The sequence below is a fragment of the Sitophilus oryzae genome, unplaced genomic scaffold (genome assembly GCF_002938485.1).
Source record: "Sitophilus oryzae breed Bouriz unplaced genomic scaffold, Soryzae_2.0 scaffold_1977_pilon_pilon, whole genome shotgun sequence".
Classification (NCBI taxonomy): domain Eukaryota; kingdom Metazoa; phylum Arthropoda; class Insecta; order Coleoptera; family Curculionidae; genus Sitophilus; species Sitophilus oryzae.
The window spans coordinates 433,922-454,436 of record NW_022146698.1 but is presented as its reverse complement, the minus strand read 5'-3'; the positions used below and the strand labels follow the sequence as shown (position 1 = coordinate 454,436).

At 34.4% G+C, this 20,515-nt stretch overlaps 1 protein-coding gene across 2 annotated transcripts; it reads right to left on the bottom strand.

The window, feature by feature from the left end:
* Nucleotides 1-1,026: 1,026 nt before the first annotated feature.
* Nucleotides 1,027-5,229, bottom strand: LOC115883786. Of its 2 annotated transcripts, none has more exons than XR_004050446.1 (4): nucleotides 4,536-5,229; nucleotides 3,972-4,469; nucleotides 3,747-3,914; nucleotides 1,027-1,701 (listed from the first exon to the last, which is right to left on the bottom strand). XR_004050446.1 is itself a non-coding variant. In XM_030902195.1 (4 exons), exons 1-3 carry the CDS (start codon nucleotides 5,122-5,124, stop codon nucleotides 4,415-4,417), a joined length of 531 nt encoding a protein of 176 aa, XP_030758055.1. In that variant the 5' UTR covers nucleotides 5,125-5,229; the 3' UTR covers nucleotides 3,398-3,914; nucleotides 3,972-4,414. The 2 variants fall into 2 exon arrangements, 1 of the variants encoding a protein (XP_030758055.1); XM_030902195.1 differs by lacking the exon at nucleotides 1,027-1,701 and having other exon boundaries at nucleotides 3,398-3,914; nucleotides 4,536-4,752; nucleotides 4,866-5,229.
* Nucleotides 5,230-20,515: the final 15,286 nt, after the last annotated feature.

Here is a 20,515-nt window from a genome sequence, read left to right as displayed (position 1 = left end):
AAATTCATTGACCTTGCCGTCTGTTTTTTTTGGAACGCAATGGGGGTTCAGCATCTGGTGTTTCATAGTTTGTATTCTTTGCAGAATCCATTTTATTCAATCCTGAGGGGCCTGGGAGAAATGAAATTAACAAGCTTTTCTGCTTCTAATTAACAATGCTCTAATACTCAGGTCAGTGAGGTAAGTCACAAACTGAGCTTCCTGAGCATCAGAAAACGTTCTTCTGAATCTCCCACGACTAAGAGGAATTGGTTCGTTGTTATTTTGCTTTTTTATATAACGTCTTAATGTTGCTTCCGGGATTCCATGCTCAATACTGGCAGCTTTAACTGACTTATGGTCGTGCAAAATAGAGTGCAACGCGGCAATTAGCATGTCTTCTGACCAAAAGCGTCTATCTGTACAGTGTTATAAGTTCTCACCATCTAAAGACATCAAAAAATGAATTTAACTAATTTTATACACAGTGGGGCAAGTTGACGAATTCGTCATTTTGCCTCCGTCAACTTGCCCCAGGAAATATTTTTTAGGAAACAGCAAAAATTAAATTATTAATTAAGTTAAATTAGGTTGTATCTTACCTTCTAATATTTAAAATGTTCACAATAATCAAGATTAACTATGAAAGGGGCTTCTATTTTTCTTTAAACCTGCGAAATTGCTTATTTTATGGAGCTGGATGTTTACATCTAACAGGTGTGAAAAGCGGTTATGATTATTTAAACCCGATTCAAAAATGATAGCTCCATCTATATGTAACCCGACGTATTATACACCTAAAGGAATTTATAGAAAAATAAATGGGATTTTTAGGATCTACAGTTTTCTTTAAATCGGTACTTCGTCATCTTGCCCCGTTCGTCATCATGCCCCGACCTCCCCTATCGCCTAAAATTATGCCCAGATACCTACAAAAGCATGACATTTCAGTCGCCGATAATCTTATTTGTCTGGTCCTGATGTTATCGAAAGATATTAATGGCGGTTTATTTTTAGACTCTGTACCAAAGTTAAAATATTTCAATTTTGAATCAAACATTTCAAATGTTATGAGTTTTTTTTTACTATGAGTAGTTCATGTAAGACAAGTCTCACAGTATACTTGCAAACTCCCTCTAGTAAGTCATGCACAATGTCACAGTAAAAGTTTTGGGTAAGATGATAATCATTAACTATTAAATATGCAAGGTTCTTTGATACCCGACAAACTGGCATTATTTAGCGTTAAATCATTTTCGTAATTGTTTTCGGTTCGTAAAACTGCATTATCAATGTAGACCATTTTAGAACACGTGTCTTTATCAGCTTTAATCAGCTTTCAGCGTTAAAGGTAAGTATCCTGTTACAGGGATTAAACTAAAGATTATTAATCTTATTTTTAATTTTTGAAGTAACAATATCGGCGCTAATAGTCGTTTTTTCAGTTATTTGTTCAGTCTCCTATATCTGGTTTTGAATACACGACCACACATGTCTACATTCTAATTGATAGGATGCATCTAAAGCATAGATAACTTTAAATGTTACGTCAAGAGTTTTTACTGGTGTCTCCGTGGGATACAGAATATCATTTATCGCAGAAGAATATGAAGATCCAGTTTCTTTTGTACCTGTAACTACCATCAACGGTTGCAAAGTTAGGTTCTGTTTTTGCAATTTTTCACGTCTTCTTTGAAGCTCTGCGTGCAAGTCGGCTGGATTCTGAAACAAAACCAGTAAAAAATTGTAGACAGAAAAAGATTGGACTACACCCCTAATCAGTCGTATACATAAAGTGTAGCAAATGCTTTTAAGCGTGTAGCGTTTTATTTTTCTTTTTATAAAATTCCAAATTTTAATATTGCTGGCGCCATCTATTCGCTAGATGTTAAACTTCATTCAGTACAGGTAGCGGTTCCTTTCCATAAAAACAAATTTCATTCAGTATAGACGATAGAGTTCACTTAATTGCCTTTGGTCATATGACCTGTCAATTCGAAGACAGCCGTTTTGCGAAAAGGAGGAAGGAAGCTTTTTCCGAGAGATTGAGATCAGAAAAAGACGCGTGGTTCAGCGTCCGACGAATCTCAGAGAAAAAGGGCTTTCTGAAACACTTTTCCTAACAGTAAAGGCACGGGTATCCAAAAGTGGAGATTTGAAATCCTGTAGAATATACTGTTCAGAGCCTAGTTCGTGTTTTTTTGGCCTTTTCCTGGAATAAGATCACAGTAAGTGTATCTACCATTTTGTATCGCCATGTCTAACTAAATTTTATTTCAGTTATTCCCGTTTTTATTTATTTTGATAATGTTTGATTGTGCATTACTGGTTTGGATCAGCCTATAGTTTGGCTATATTTTGGAAGGTGTACAGCTGATTTTCAGACCGTAAGTTATTTTTTTGGTATTCGGTGACTGTTCTGAGAGTTTTTTTATAGAGTAACTGGCGTATAAGAAATTGACGTATAAGTAATTGGCATATGAGTAACCACTTTTGAGACAGTATTTATGACTCTACATTTATTCTACTGATATCGAAGACTCCTGCTACTATCGAAGAGTCTACATCCACTTCCGTTAGTCTGGAGACTGCCTGCCTATCTGTTCACTACGTCATAAATTAAAAAAAAAATACAGATAAGTTCTAAGTTCAACACACAAGGTATTCCCTAAATTTTTTTTACTTTGAGATAATATTTTGAATATCTCTGTGAATTGTTGTCATTTATTCCATATATTATAGTCAAAATTTACCTTTTAGTTAACATTATAAGTCATGCTTTGTCCTTAACGGTACGTTTTACTTCAGTATGATCTTTTATGTGAGAATCGCTAACACGGATTCATTTTTGAAGGTTATTGTACACGATTTGTTTCGAAACATCATCGTATTGGTACTTACATAAATTTCACCTGTTTATATATTACGTAGTATAGTATACTGAAGAGAACTTTAACTAAATTTGAGTTTACTTAAAGCAACTAACGATTTCATTGGGATAATTGAAACTGGGTTTAAACTGATTGATAATTGTGTTCGTTTTTAAATAAATGTTCAACGAGGATAGTTATATCTGACTTTTATTCTTGATGAACATAATAGACCCTTATTGCTGTTGATTATTTTATTTTAGCTATTTCATGATCAAATTTTCTTACTGGTTTCTTACTTTACCTTTTCATACTCAAAGTAAGTGGCGCCCTTTTTACTGTCTTTGACCATTACTATTTAATACTTAACATCAATTTTAGAATCTTTGCAGCCTATACATTATTACTTTTATTTTATTATTTAACAACATTATTAAGTCACCACAGGTCACAAGCCTTACCTACGAACCCAGCTCTCCTCTAACCCTGAGCAACGGATACCTTTTTCTTTCTGTTTGAGTGATGACAGAAAAAGTCGTCACAAGCGGTCTACACACGCTCCGTTTTGACTGTTTTACCTTGATACTTGCCTGCACAGTTAAATTATTAAGGTAAGTCTTAATACCTGTGTTGCTTCCACACGCTCAGTTTTGCCTTGATACTTGCCTGCACAGTTTTCAAGTCTCAAGGTGAAACGGAGCGTGTGGATGGAAATTTTTACCTTGATACTTGCCTGCACAGTTGAGGCATAAAAATAACCTGCGTTGCTTCCACACATTCCTTCTGTACACGCACGAAAAGTATTGAGACTTCCATACACACGTTCCGTTTTACCTTGAGAGTTGTGAACTGTGCAGGCAAGTATCTGCAGACTTGCATCCAAACGTTCCGATTTACCTTGCGACTTTTAAACTGTGCATCAAGGTAAAAATTTTCACCCACACGCTCCGTTTTACCTTGAGACTTGAAATGCATCTGTACTCTGTACTGTTGGCCATAATATTTATGATTCTTCTTAAGAATTTAGAACCTTCTCAATTTCTTCTAAAATCATTTTGGTTTTACCTAAAAAATTAATTTTAAATTTCATTTCAAGTTAATTAAAATTGGGAATAGTTTTACCTTGAAAAATACATTTTATCTCCAAAAGATAAACTGGGGTTCCATCATGGATAACAACACCATCCGGAGAATATCCCAACCATTTGTTAGCATGGGAAACAATCATCCCACAGTCTACCACCTCCATTCCAGTAATGTTGACAAATGCCTCCCTCGCAACATTTTCCCATTGGATTTCACGTCTCACGAATTTATTATTCAATTTCGTTGGGAAGAAATGTTTTAATGCCTTGTTAGCTCAATCTCATTTGCGACCATCCATCCATTGTACCGACTTTTGTGGAATGTTGATAGTCACCTCAATATCATCATTTAATATTGAGTTGTACAGATTGGCACAACACACACACACATAATTGAAGTTCCCCAATTTCGCTCGAGGCCAAAAACATCATGCAAGGTAGCCGTAATAACATGCGTTGTTCAAAATGGTTTGATGGTAGTCACATTTGATAATCAGGTAACTGCATATTACGGCTAATATTGCGTCTACCCTTCCTAAAAGTAAAAATTTTTACAAATTAACAATTTTTGTTCCCAATAAATCTAATTACTTTAACAAACCTGTGTACACTGATCGTAGAGCTTGGTAGGTTTTGGCAAAAAAATGACCGTATTTTTTCATCATTTGTAACAATGTTACTATGTTTCACCTTATCAATGAAACAAGGCATCTCCTCAATCGGAACAGGCTTATAGCGTTCCTTTGTCACAACCTTCTGTGTTGACCAAACACATTTGATATATGGACAATATTTGTTCCAGATTTTCATTGTCCTCTCTAAACAGAATATAAATAGGTACTTGAATATCAATTAAAAGTAAAGATAAAATTGGCTTTCCTGATACATTTCACAAGAAAAGCAGAAATATGTTTGCATTTGCCACTGTTACCTGCTTTACATGAGCAATGCATTTCCTTGTTTTTTACAGTTCCATCAATGGTCAATCTTCCCTTAATTTCATAAGGCTCCGAATTAATTGCACTGAATTGCAAACATAGAACATAAATGCTTACAAGCTCACTGGTGGCTTCGGTTTTACCTCGCAAAGTTAGATGCCCCGCATTGAGGACATTTTCTCTTTCAACCACACATTTGGAGTGTGTTGAACCCTTCAAATAGTTCATATATTCCACAATGCTTAATCTCATGAACGAAAAAGCTTTGAAACACCTTTAAAACTACAACACAGCACGAAATCCACAAAAACAACGACAAACTACGTAAGTGATAATGAAAATGAATGGCAAAATGGCGTTGAGAATGGCCCATAGATTAGTTCCAAATTTGGCCGCTGTGGCGCTGGCATTTTAACTTGAATTACGTATTTCTCGTTGATTATAAAATTAGAGTAAGTGGTATTAAAGTAATTTTTTAAAGTTGATAATATTTCTTTTATCTGGTAATATATATATTTTTTTTAAATAATTTATAATAAAGCGACTTTTCTCCGTGTAGGTGAAGTCATTATTAGGGAAAAAACTATGTTAGTTGTATTTTATTCTATTATTAGGGAAAAAAAAAACTATGTAAGTTGTATTTTATTCTAAAGTTCAAGTAAGGAAATAAGGTTTTCACAAATCTAATATTCGTAACTATAATTTCTATAAAAAATATTTAATTAAACTTAAAACTAAGTACGCTAATGCAATGTGTGTTTCATGCAGTATTATGTGGTAACGACATAAAACTCCTGAAACTCTGGTTGCCTTATGACAGGTGTATGTCCTGAGCACAGCGCAACCAAGTCTTCGTATTTATTCTTGGCAATCTTTGGAGGTTCACTGTTTAAAGAAGAAACCGTAAGATCACAATATCAAAATCTCTTTAAGGTAATGCTATCGTATTCATCTTGGACATGACTGGTTTTCAGAAAAATTTTCTTTGGTTCACTTCTGTTAACCATTATTTCTATAATATTTGGCCATTTAAATTTTTGCCATTATTGGTTTCTCTTACGCTCAAAACGCGAAGCTCCTTCGATAACAATTTAAAATATTTAAAATCGGTATATTTCATTAATATGACCTTATAGGGATGGTTTCTTCGGGCCAATTTAATAGCAGGATACAGCTGAGATGGGATAAAAATATCGCCGGCACCAGATATTGTTGTAGAAATTGCGCTGTGCGTCGAGTCGCCTTCATTTTGACCGTGGTTCGTCTCGAAATATTGAAGATAAACTTCTTGGATACTCTCCAGTTTTGATAAGGAATAAAGTAACATTGTAGCCACAATACTATTTTTGTTCTGTCCATAGCAGCCGTCGGCAAATAAACAGACTCTTTCAATTGAATTTTGGTTATACTCCTCTAACACTTTAAGTGGGCATGAGGCAATCGCGGAAGATCCACGTTTGCTAACAGATTCGTTCCAAACAACACAGTCTTTACTTGCTACATCATAAAACGTGAAATTAAAATTTGACAGTCGGGATTTATAAAAAATTGCGCTTTCTTTTGATATTGGGACGTAGATGACTTGTTGTAAATCAAAGACAACGCACAATACTTTTTTGTGGGAATGTGGGAATTGTATCGTATTTATAGATTTTCTTTGGTTTGTGCATTTCCTTCCAAATATGTGAGGCAAAGGAACATTGTAACGTTTTTAGTTCGTTACATGTCTTTTTTATATATAATATATGATGTCTGGCCTATCATCACCGGATTCCCTCTCGTTCAGGCCGGATAGTTTATTTGACGCGTAATTTTTACGTTCCCTAGTCGCCAACCCTGTTATCGATCGACACAACCCTGTTATTGCTCTGAGGAGGCGCTGTCAACATCGCTTCGTTCAACTGTCTCCGTGCTTAACCTCACTTTGTTTTGACGCTCTGTTGTATCCCAGCTTTTACCCCGCCACAAGACTTAGAAACGACAATAGACATCAACAATAAGAAAAATATAATAATGGGAGACTTTAACGCACATCATGTGTACTGGGGAAGCAAAAAAAACAACCACAGCGGGATTAACCTATACAACTTTATTAACAAAAAAAACTTTTCAATAATAAATAACGAAGCACCAACACGATTTGCCAACAACACCAATGAAAGTCCTTTAGACCTCACACTTGTCTCTAACAACCTCACTCTAAAAACAATATGGTCACTCATCCCAGACCCCGGATTTAGTGACCACTACCCAACAATGTGCACTCTGGTGGGCAACACAAACATCAGACATTCTACGTTTCCTAGGAAAAACTTCAGAAAAGCCAATTGGACAAGGTATGAAACTGAGATAGGCAAAATGACAAACCAATTAGACTTGAATGCTGGCTTTGACGACCTGCACAGCATAGTGGAGGCAGCAGCTCAAAAAAGTATACCAGAAACTAAGACAAACCAAATAAAACCACAAGGTAATCCATGGTGGGACCAGGAATGCTCCTCGATTGTCAAAGAGAGACGGAAAGCCATTAGCAACTTTAGATCCAGTCCCAACCTGCAGAATTTTATACAAGCAAAGAGACAAATCGCCTTATCAAAGAAACAATTGAATAGAAAAAAAAAGACAGCTTCAAGGAATTCTGTGGGACACTTAACAGAAATACAAACATAACCTATATATGGAACAAGATAAAGAAATTTGGTGGCACACACGCGAATGCAAGACTACCTATACCCAGTGACACAATATCCGAGGAAATACTAAAAGACAACTCAATAACAAACATAACACCAAACTTCTCACTGCAACCACTGGAGACAGCAGACCCTCCTTTCAATCTGGAAGAACTAACACATAGCCTCAAAGGAAAAACCAGTTCTGCCCCCGGAATGGATGAGGTTAACTATCCTATGCTAAGTCACCTAGGAGAAAAAGCAAGCAATATACTGTTAAACATCTACAATGAATGCCTACAAGGAAAACCTATCCCCGAAGCCTGGAAAAAATATGCCATCATTCCCATATTAAAGCCTAACAAGGACCCTAACAATCCAAAGAACTTTAGACCCATAGTCCTGTCGTCTTGTTACCTTAAAACGTTAGAAATTATCATAAAGAATAGACTAGACTGGAAACTTGAAAATATGAAGTACTTCAACCACTTTCAGACAGCATATAGAAAAGGAATGGGTACATACAACAACATCGCATACCTAACTACTGCTGTTACTAACGCCTTCACCCACAATCAGTCGGTACTTGCGGTATTTCTTGACATAAAATCAGCATACGACCATGTAGACATAGCAAAATTGTATAAAAAACTAGCAAATGCTGGAATCACTTCTAGTCTAAACAATCTAATATTTAGAATCAACTCCAACAGGGCGATGTTTATTAGAAATAAAGAAGGAGTTTGGATCGGCCCAGGGGAGGCCAATGCGGGAATTCCACAGGGTTCGCCGCTCAGCACCATTCTCTTTAACATATACATAAGAGATCTATTTCTTATCATTCCGGAAAAAACGACAATCCTAGGGTACGCGGACGACATAATACTATTCACCACAGGCACGCAAACAACTTATATGGCAGAAGAACTGAATAACTCATTGAAAATCATGTCAAGGTGGCTTAAAAACCACAATCTTAGTATTTCGGAGGAAAAAAGCAAAGCGGTATGGTTTACGAAAGGCCGACGGTTACTCAACCCCCCTCACCTGCTGTACAATAATAAAAGAATTCCCTACACAGATAAAACCAAATACCTCGGCATAATACTACACAAAAACCTAAAATGGACCCCCCACATCACAGAACAAGTAAACAAAGCGCAAAAAGGTCTAAACATTATAAAGAATTTGACCAGAGTTTGGTGGGGTGCCGACCCGAAAACTCTCCTAGTAATCTACAACGGCATTGTAAAGTCGCACCTAGACTATGGTTCCATTTTCATTAAACCAACAAATAAAACCGGCCTAGAGAAGATAGACAAAACACAATTTCAATCCCTGAGAACTATTCTGGGATGCATGAAATCTACCCCGACATGGGCGTTATTGGCAGAGGCAAAAGAACAATCAATGGACCATAGAAGAAAAAATCTTTCCGTAAAATTTCTCCTAAAAATCTACTCTCATAATGACCACCCATTAACAACACTCTTAAAAAACATCAGGAAATCACTTGCAAAAAATGCAAACTTCTGGAGGAACAAGGAGACGCCTTATCTAGTCACTGCTCTGGGCTACCTAGACAAATACTCTAACAAAATATACAAAAATGACAGGGCACCATGCTACGAAATGCAACTACAACATCAGATAAAAATGATAAAGGTGATCGATCTGAATCTGGAAAAAAGCCAAGTTTCTAACAAAAACTTATTCTACGAAATCACCGAAAACATTAGATCCAACCACACGTTCATATATACAGATGCCTCCAAGGGTAAAAACAACGCGGGCTACGGAGTCTATTGCAACAATCCCCCTATCAACTATGCAGAAAGACTACCAGAGGAAGTAACAATTTGCACAGCGGAAATAGTTGCAATTAACAAGGCAATTATTATTTCTCTGTGCAAAGAGCTAAGAAATGTTGTAATCCTCTCAGACTCTAAAAGCGCCATTGACAAGATTCGATATCCCGGGGTAAACACTTCAAATGACTCGATCACACTATCAACCAAAAAACTCCTATTAGAAGCAAACAATAGCGGAACGAAAATACACCTAACGTGGATACCAAGTCACACAGATATAAGTGGAAACGAAGCTGCAGATAAACTCGCAAATATTGGAAGGTCACTCAATGTACCCAAGAACATCAAAATCGACAAGGCAGATATACTAGCAGTTATTAAACACAAACTTACAGAAGAATTTTCCCAAAAATGGAAAACAACAGCCACCAACAAGGGGGGATGGTACTCAGAAATCGTTAAAAAATTTCCCAAAACCAGATGGTTTGACAATTTAAAATACGCCAGAAGAAAGGACATAACCAACATCATACGACTTAAAACAGGACACTGTCGCACAAAGGTCCATCTGAATAGAATAGGAATAATTGACAGCCCACTTTGCGAGTGTGGAAAAATAGAAAATATAAACCATATATTCTTGGCATGCCCCCTGAGAACCTATCCTCAAACAGATCTATACACAAAACTAATAAAAGACGGCCACACTACACCATTCAGTATGCAGACAGTACTGTACAACGCCAAGCTAAAAACCATTAATCTCATCAACGCGTTTATAGACAAAAACAAACTAGAATTATAACTTCAACTAATACATCCTTTTCTATTTATTGAGGCTGACACCACAACACCAATCCTCATCCATCAGGTCACTGTTTGTGTAATGCTCCTCTGCGGGCGGGAGAGAGAAGAGTCTAGACCTTTGTTTGTGTTGTCCAGATACTAGCAGTCACGATTTAACCAATGCAAAACAAGCACACACTTCAAGATGCTCCTTACTTAAAAATGTAATTAGATTAATTTCAGGAACTAAAATCTGATTGCAGCATGACGAAAAGTCAGACGGCCTGCAATCAAAACTAATGCGCTGAAATTGCACCTTCATAGGAAGCAGAGCCATAGAGCTGCCACAGTGAGGGAGGCAGCTCATCATTATATACCACTTTCATCCAGCTTTTAGAAATGGTGTTATTTAAATCTTGCTGTATAATCGTCCAGCTGCTATTTCAAAGCAACAGGTAAGATGAAATATTATCCTTTTAGATTCGATGTATTATTGAATATTTTAGGGTAAGAGTTACGGATGTCCCAACTTGTATTTGTGTTTTGCTGGCACGGTGGCGTCCTTTCTTTTGTCCTCTAGAATGTCACATGGAAAAGAGACATGTTTATTATTTATTGAGCCCTCAGAGTATTATTTCGAGGTAGGTTTTATTTTGTTTATTAGACCTTGTTTGGTTTAAACAAGAGTTTCATATTTTAGGGTCCAACTATGTACGGGGATACGGTTTAGGGTCAACTATGTACATAGGGTACGGACTGTGTCAAGGTACGGATATTTCCAAGGTACGGACTGTGTCCAAGATACGGACTGTGTCCAAGGTAGTGTCTTGTGTACGGACATTATCTTAACTACGGATGTCCTGTGGACGAGTGTCCCCAGTAAGAACGATTTTCTTACATATAAGTGCCACAGCGTGGATGGCTTAGGTCCCATGCTGCTTCGTTCCCAGCTGTAAGCTAGTTAGTTACAGCTGTACCAATTTATGAGTGTCTCATGCTGGCCCCTTTGGTTGTGTTGGATGGCTGAGTACAGAGATGCAGAGACCACCTCACGCTGCTACTGTTTGAAGCAAGATTACATAAAGAACATTAAGTGTAGATTTACGTTCTAGTTTTTATGTTTTTAGATTTTCTATATTTTCAGTCTTAAGCAGTAACGTACATTTTAAATAATATCGTACAGACTATATTTAGTGGTTAGATTATTAAGAACATTTATGTCGATGCAGTAGTTACAATGTGATTTAGATTTTAGGTTTCATTATATTACGCCTTGTAATAGTATTACTTTCTATAGATATTATTATTGCGCTATATTAACAGATGAATAACGAGACATAGATTCTAGAATCTACAGGTTGCAACACAACAGATTTAACACCGCATAAATTTTAACAATTTAAATAAAGTAATGCTACTTTTCTTATATTTTCTATAACGTTACACGCATTGTATTTTTTTTCATAGTCTTTTCATAGAACATATTTAATATTATTTACATACATAGCTTTACTCAACAAATAACCACTATAATAATTATTAAAATTGTGCAATGCTATTTACCATCAGAATTCATCATGAATAAATATAGTCATTAACTTAAGTATTATACAACTGTGTTTTTCTTTCTCTGTACATGCCTGGCATACCCAATATCTATATATCTTTTGTTAATTATTACTGATTAATTTTCTCTCTAGTGAAATACCTTATCCACGACTGCTCTCGATGAAAAGCTGCCGTTCGCAGTGGTAGTTGTTTAAAAAACGCTACGCCAATTTGGCACCCATAAGCATGGGGCCTCTAAATAAAGCAACCTTTAATTTGACACTTTATTGTTTTAGTTTGACAGTCAGTCTGTTTTATTTTTTTTACTCGTAATGTATTTCACTGGAGTCTGACAATTTCCTGATTAATTTTCTTAAATTAATTTTTGTAATTTATTTTTTGGCATGATACAGAGGAGGAAACAGTTGTTTTTCTTGGTACGATTTAAGACTGAAGTTTTATTCTCTTTCTTATTTTGATATTTCTATTTATTATTATTTGGGTCCTATGGAATTGGGACAATTTCATATAACGGAGATGTGTCAGCTGTGTGTTTGATATATTTTTGAACCTGGTATACAGGGCGGTCAAGATTTAATGCTTGGACCTGAATTTTCTTTAGGGTTAAAATTTTTTAATAGTTGTTTAAAATTTTTTCTTGGTAGATAAACTTGAAAGCTTATCTATTGTTGGGACTTCCTTATACAGGAGTGGTCAATACTTTTGTGACTTTGAAATTTTTTAAATTTCAAGGTGTTTGACATTGATAAAGTTTGAAGCTTTATATATACAGACATTTTTAGTTTGTATTTTCCCATACAGGTGGACAAGCATTAAATTTTCGACTTTGATTTTGTTTATATCTCAGGTGTTTGACGACGATATAAATTTTTAAACGATTGACTTAGCTGAGATTACTATTTGATAATTTTACTATACTGTGGTCACAACTTGATCATTTTGATTTTGTTTGTGTTGATTAATTGATTGCAATTAATTTTACAAGTTTTTGTGATTATCGATAACTGTTAGGGCGAGCTGCTAAACTTGCATTTAGGGTTATTTTTTTGTATAGAAGTACGTTAGAGTTAATCTCATCTCGTTTATTGTTTAGTTTACCTTCAGGTTTCTATGCCAATATTTTTATTTATTATCGCATTCACTATGTTTCACCATCTGAACCTTCAGTGTTGTCAGTTACTATCGACAGTTGTTAGACTGTCCTGTTTGGTACTTTAGGTACATCTTAAGTTTTTGGTTGTTATGACAGTTATACTAGGACTGTTATGTTGATACAGGAAGTGTATCCTTTGAGTTTTTGAGTGTATGACGAGGTGACTTGTCATATTTGATACGTGAGTATCGTTTTGTTTTCTTTGACAGCTGTGTCAAAGGAATGTTTTAGTACTTGTTCTGTTATGATTGTTGCCGAATAACTTTTCATAAACAGACATTTACCGTTTAGTTATTTAATGTCAGGAGGACATTAAATTTTTTTTTGCAGTGTTGCATTTTGGTTGTTAATTATTTTTTTTGGAGACGTCCAAGATCATTAACGTGTTGTCATCATTTGCGCTTGTGACTCAAGTTTATGGAGGATTGACGTTTGACATCTCTGTTCTCGGATTCTGTTGCCTGGTTTTAATAGTTTTTACTATATCTGATAGCCAATGCAATGTTTCCGAAGAACTATATCTGTGTCAAAACGCGTCAATAGGTTGAGTTTAGTTGGAGTTCTAGTTTTCTCTGTTTATTTGAAGAGATATTTTTTTGATGACACTTGTGTCAGGTTTAGATCTTTTTGTATTGTGAGATATTTTTGTCTTAGTGACATCTATATCATTTTTAGTTTTTTTTTAGTTAATTTTGGCAGTGTCTGTATGGAATGTGCAGATGCATTGAGTTTTTTAGCGGCGTGCATAGCGAGATGATGATTGCTCTGTTTTATTAGTTTTTCTCAACGACCTCTAACCCAATAGACGCAGCATTCCTATACCGATTGTATTGGTCTGTTTTGTCTGCGCATAAACAATAACCGATGATAGGCGGGGCGAAGCGGGAGGCTCAAAATGTAAACACGGGTCAGGGGCGTGCTTACGTATTTAAATTAATTATTAAAAATTAGACAATTTAAGTCGACATGCAAAACTGAAAGTGTATAAAAAGAATAAAGATTAAGAAATTGGCTTTTATCGTACTTTGTGTAAGCAACGGCTACCCAAAGACAGCAATTCAGCATATTCTGAGATATCGGCACGAATGAAAGGAAGCTTCTTATTAATTCGTTGGAGTTGTTGTCTATATTTTTGGCTAATAAAAAGGCTTTTAAGCAGTTTAAGTTCGCGATATTTTTATTAAACTTTATAAATTATTTGGCAACTCATGTAGTTTCCAAACCATGCTGGCTCAGAAGGAAACTGCTTGTATGTACATTCATTTTTTAACTTTTTATGATCTATTTCATAAAACTTAATAATGAATGGTATTATTTGATAAAAGGCACTTACTGGCTTATGAAATTCTCATTTTGGCATCAAGGACAAAAAATATACATCAAGTGGGTTAAAAATGAGACTCACAATATTTGGGTGAAGAATGCGACAGTCCAAATAAATTGTAAAAATATAACTTGGATATCTTTTAGCAATTTTTTAATTTTGGTAAAAAATCACGTCAAAATGCAATTACGAAATGTAAAACAAAAATTGTGTTTGGTTTGGTTAGGTTATTTTTACCCACACATGTCTCATTTATCGCCAAGAAGGAGACATGAGAGAAGAGACATACAGCTTTTATGAAAAGAACTTTTGTTTAAAAAAATAAAACGCTTAAAGAAGCGAAATGTTCAAAAAGTGTCTCAGTTTTACCCTACTTGACCCCAATTTATGATTTCTCCATATAACACCTTCTGTGGTTTACCTTTACATATTTGTGCAATACCTACCTTGAAAGAATATACAAATGATTTAAAAATAAATAAAACAGCAGTTTAAATTTGTATTAGGTATTTTATTTCTTATTGTAGTGCCGCGTCCTTTCTCTAATTTGAAGTTCAATAAAACACAAGTTTACTTAATCGGGATGAGTTGCATAGAGGCCACTAGCTTTTTAATTGTAACAGCCGGGTGGTCGGGGTTCAAAGATCTTAATAAAAGGTCGCCACGAGATTATACTCTATGAACTCGGCAAAAAAAGATGTTACTATTAAGTAGACTTCAACACTAACCTCGAACTGTGAGTGCAATTACCATGAACTTCAAATGCTACTATAATTATTTGAACTTAAGTGTCTCTATCTTAACTATGAGACTAGACTGTAAATAATACTACTAAACATATTTAATCAATTTATTAAACTATGAAAAAGTTAATAAATAAATAAATAAATAATGCCTTTATTGTCAAAAAAATTTACAATTTGTAGACAAAGATAAACTAAACAAACAAAATAAACAAACAAGGTACACAAACAAACAAACAAAAGATAATACAAAACATTATACAAATAATATTGTCAGTCTTATTGTTTAAAATAAACATTTATAAATGTTTACAATGTCAAAGAATAAAAAAATAAAAATAATATTCAAAAATATTTAGTTAGTTTATAGTAAATATCAATAACCTGTAAATAAATTTATTTCGATGTCATTGGTAAATATAGCAATAGCAAACATTAGACCAGTGTTTAAAAGATCAAATTCGATTATCAAAATATAATTCATTTACGGCGTAGAAAGCCTTGTCTAGTAAATAAGAGTTCAATGCTTTGCGAAATGAAGAAAATGATGTTACGGATTTGATTTCAAATGGCAGGTGATTCTGCATTTTTTTCGAGTTGTATAATGCTAAACTTTTAACTAACTCTGAGCGTGGGGTAGGCAGATAAAGATCTTGCTCCGCGTTCCTGAGTGGATAAGTATGAGATGGCCTTTCTTGAGAAGCTGATACATGCTTACGTATTAGGAAAACAAAAAAAGAAGAAAGATTTAATATTTTTAATTTTTTAAAAAAATCCTGGCAATTCTGCTGTTTAGTCCCAGTGAATATCGAACAGCTCTCTTCTGCAGCTTGAAAATGCAGTATATAATATATATAAAAAAATAATGAAATGTAAAATGTAATATATGTAGACCTGCTAATCACAAACAGGGAAACTGCTTCACGAAACGGCAGCCAGTTCTTCACGACGATATTCTTCAGTCGGGCAGTACACAAGAAGTCACGCAAGGATTGGATTTCCTTCACAAAATCATACTTCAACCGGAAATCTCCCTCCAGGATATAGATAGAGAACTATATATCTCGACTAGTCCAACTCACAAAAAGGCATAAATAAAAAACGATATTCTAGAATATTTTCCACAGCCATATTCCATATCCGGTCAATGAACGAACTTAACTCAGAAATTCCCACAATTAAATGAACGAAATGCACACTGCGTTCCACATCAAAAATAAACGATATAACTACGAAATTTTATCTGATAATTATAAAATTTCAATAACCAAAGCAAAGGATAAATAAATCCAAAAACATCTGATGCAAAAATAATAGTTATTTGCGATAATTCATGAGCTAGCACAGAGAGGTCGTAGTGAGGAAATTTGACTTGTTACATTAAGTAATTTATTGATTTTTAAATAGTATGGTTTTAGTGAGTATACTCCTAACTCTATGTGATACATTCACATCATGTTTCTTTACCGTCTCATGATAAATTCTTACAGTAAAAAATTTTTTCACAATCAGTTTGATGAAATCTATAAAATGGCTTGATATTAAGTCTTCATCATCTAGATGATCCCCGAAATAATTATAAATATTTGCTGGCAAAACACGAAGGCAATTATTAATTAAAACAAGATCCGCTTTCTTGCTGTTTTTTTCAAATATATTTAATTTGTCTTGGCATTGCCTTAGTGTTTTTTCAGCAATCTGGCAAATTTCAGTTAGAAATTTAGATGCTACAAATAAATTACCGTATTGTTTTCTTTTTTGCAATAAAGAAAACGATTCTTGTTGTTTTAACAAAGCTGCACATTTAGTGCATTTTAATTTAGAATATATTGTTTTTCCTACAAAACCGGATATATAATTTATAATATCTACACTATAAGTAGTTAAGTGCCAGGCATCGGAATTCAAGAAGTCTAACTCTAGCTCTTCGTCACTATTTAAAGTTGTAACGTCTTCGTCATCATTAACAAGTTTTATTTGTGAACCGCAATGCAAAACTTGTGTCATATCTAAAGCTACTGCATTCCCAGTATCTGCCCCCTTAACCTCAACATGAACTAATAACCTTTTATACGAATTTTCGAATTGTTTTGCGGTAGGGTTATTATTATGTCCGCCCCTACTCCTAATTGCACTAAAAAAAATCTCCAAATGATCCTGCGAAAGTTTATAAGTCGACAAAAATTGTAATTTTGGGTCATTGGATTTCAAATATATATGGTATAATTGGGTAACGGATTCAATGTTTATTAAGAAGCCAAGGAAGCCAGTTTTTCGTCCTGACATTAAGACAGATTTTCCCCCATATGTTAAACCCAAGATATAGACTTTTATTGATTCCAAACGACTAAAGATCAAGTCTTCGTTTCCTGAGAAAATTGCCGCTTTGTATTTGTATTTAGTAAATTTATGTCTCGAATTGAAGATGTCAAAAACATCATTGACGTTTATTATAAATTCTGAGGTAGCCTGTGAATTTAGAAAATCTGGGTGTTTGAGGTCCATGTTTAAATAAGTCAAAGCATCTGCTACACTTTTGCTCATGGTTTGAGCAGCCACTTTGACCTTCATTTTTTCTCTGGTCCACTCTATATGTCTTTTTTTTAATTTATTACCAGCGTGTAGTCCTTCAGTAAGTTGAAGGTCCACTAAAGATGTTAAATAACGCCACTCAATATTGTCACCACTACTATTTTTTAAAATCTTATAATGACCTACTGTATTCCTAATTAACTTAAGCATATGACATGCGTCAAAAAAAATTAAAACCTTATCGTTAGTAATAGGATGATGAAAATATGTTTTTAAATTATGTAGATCATCGAAGTTAGCTCCTAAGGATTTGGCCATGGATACATTGGAAGCTGAGGCATCAAAGGTCAGAGAACTTACGATAACTCCAGACTCGTGTATGAAGCTTAATCCCTGCTTTACAAGATTGCTCTTTTCAACTCCACTTAGTCCATTTAATAAAAAATATCCTATAGGAATCTTCCAGGATTGATTCAGTGCGACTAACATGAACACAAGAGCTTCCTTAGCTTCTGGAACTGTATCAGAGTCCAAATTTGATCCCACATCTACATAACCATAAAATTTTCGACCATCCCATTCTATTTGTTTACGAACTGACATTTCGTCCAATGTCATATTACAAATGATCTGGGTCTTAGCATCAGCAACTTTCATTTTTATTGCTACTAGAGCCTCTTGCGAAAATCCAGGGGAACCATCAACGGAACGATACCATTTGGCGATTGTATTAGGATGCGGTAGAGACCTATTGAACTTTTGCCTCACATACATGTATGCCTTGGGCGAATAAAAATTTAAAGTCATTGCAAATGCTCTTAGTTTTGGCTCATATTTTTGCTTTGATGGTCCCATTAGAAGCCTGGTGAAAATCTCCTTTGAGGATTCTGGTACTGTCTCCTAAAGAAACACACACCCATTATTGCAAAACTTCACATTTTACCCACTTTAATAAAAAAAATTTAAATAAATATAGAAATAAATAGTTCGATAGCAAAACTTTTCTAGTTTTATATTGTTGTCCACGGATAGGGTAACCTATAAGTATAATGGACCAAAAATTCCATTTTTCGACCTTCATAAAAAGTTAGGTTAGGTTAGGTTGTGAGTACTTTAAATTTGAAAATATTATACAGGGGGGTCAAGAAAACATAAAATTCCATCAAGAGTAAAGTACCTTTTTTCGTTTTGGAGCAAAGTAACAAATAAAAAAAAGATTTTTAAATCCTATCCAAAGACTAATTCTAAAATTTCAACTCAGTATTCCAAATTCTATTTTTCTGTAATTTATACTTTTTTAGGTCATTTCACGCATACTTTACCAATGTATGACAATAAATGTCACTGTTACATTTTTTGTACCATTATTTATTACTTTTATCAAAACGATTATAAACCAAAGTTGTTTATAAACTAACATAAAGTCCTAATACAAATTTTGGAATGAAAATTTGAATATTGAAAATTCACTTCCCTTTTGGGGACCCCATCCGCGGACACAGTGTATTATTATATTATGACATATAAGTATTATATGTCATAATATAATAATATTATTAATAATATTATATAATTATATTGTAATAATCTATAAATTATTAAGCATACATACCTGCACAACTTGTTCGGCGTTCTCTGACATTAAATTATTTTGCTGCAAGTATTTTAGCAATGACGTCATACATTTGACTTTTTGTCTCAATCTTTGATTACATCTTCGAACATTCGCTAATTGCCTTCTTTGTTTAAGATATGCTCCTTTTGCAATGTTCCAATTCCTCTTAGCCTTTCTCGGTGTAGAAAAATCATCCGTATCTATGTCGCCAATGTAGCGTTTTTTCGTGAAACTGATTTTAAAAATGTCAAAATTAATATGGCAAATAAAAAACAAGTAATTAATCTTACCGTTTAGTTTTCGTCTTTAAGCTTTGTGTTGATTTAGTACCTACATTCACACTGATCTTTTGCAGACTTTCCTTTTTTCTATACCTAAAACAGTAAGAAACATTAGCGCCATAATTTGAACATTTAATATCGGTATGTAAAAAAGTGGTACTATTTTTAGAATCACCTAATAATAATTTCTTCAAGCTTACTGATGGTACTGATACCCTTACCGTTTTTTAGGTGGCTGTGCATCGTCAGATGCTGACACTGCTGACAGTGAGGAAGATGACCAAATTTGCGCTTCACTTGCAGTCAATGTTGACTCTGAACCCCTAATGATCCTATCTTCCATTGCTATTCTGCAAATAAAAACAATTACGATTAAGTACAAGGATTAAAAATAAAGATCCTTATATCAAAATAATGTATACTTATTATTTTGAAAGAACCTTTATATGCATACCATACCTTTCTTCTATTTAAAAACCACACTCAGTGGGCATTAAATTTAATTAGGACAATTATTAGTTTTAAATAACTACAAAATTATTTACCGTTTCTTTTTTTCTTTTGAGCTTTCATTAGATTGCTGACTCTCGTCAGTTCTTGGCCTAAAAGAGTGGAAACAAATATTAGCGCTATTTAACATTTTTTAGGCTAAAAGCTCCTACCGTTTTCCAAATGGCTGAATATTCTGGGAAGTTGACGGCGTGGAAGATGACCAACTCTGAATCTCACTTGCAACAGACAGTGTTGATTCTGAACATGTTTTCATATTTTTCTCCCCTCCTCTGCAGAGATATAATAAATTCTTATCATTTCTGTTGCAAACATATTGCTTAAATCACTTGAAATTAGATAATGATCACATAAAACATACCCTTCCTCTAGTTGAGCACCAAAAGGCTTTTCTAATGGAGTAAGTGTTGAAGAGGAACTCATAGTAACCCTGAAAATATAAATCATAATAAAAACATAACATTGTAGTATATCACTATAAAAAGTAATTAGTTCAATATTTTTTAAATTGGGCGTTGGCATGGTTAATTAGGTTGAGTTATTTTTCTTACGATTTTCACGCTCAGAATTGAACTTGTTCTACCAAAAATACTACTGCATGGTATCAGCATGTATGGCATACATGTATCACATGTATGCCATACATG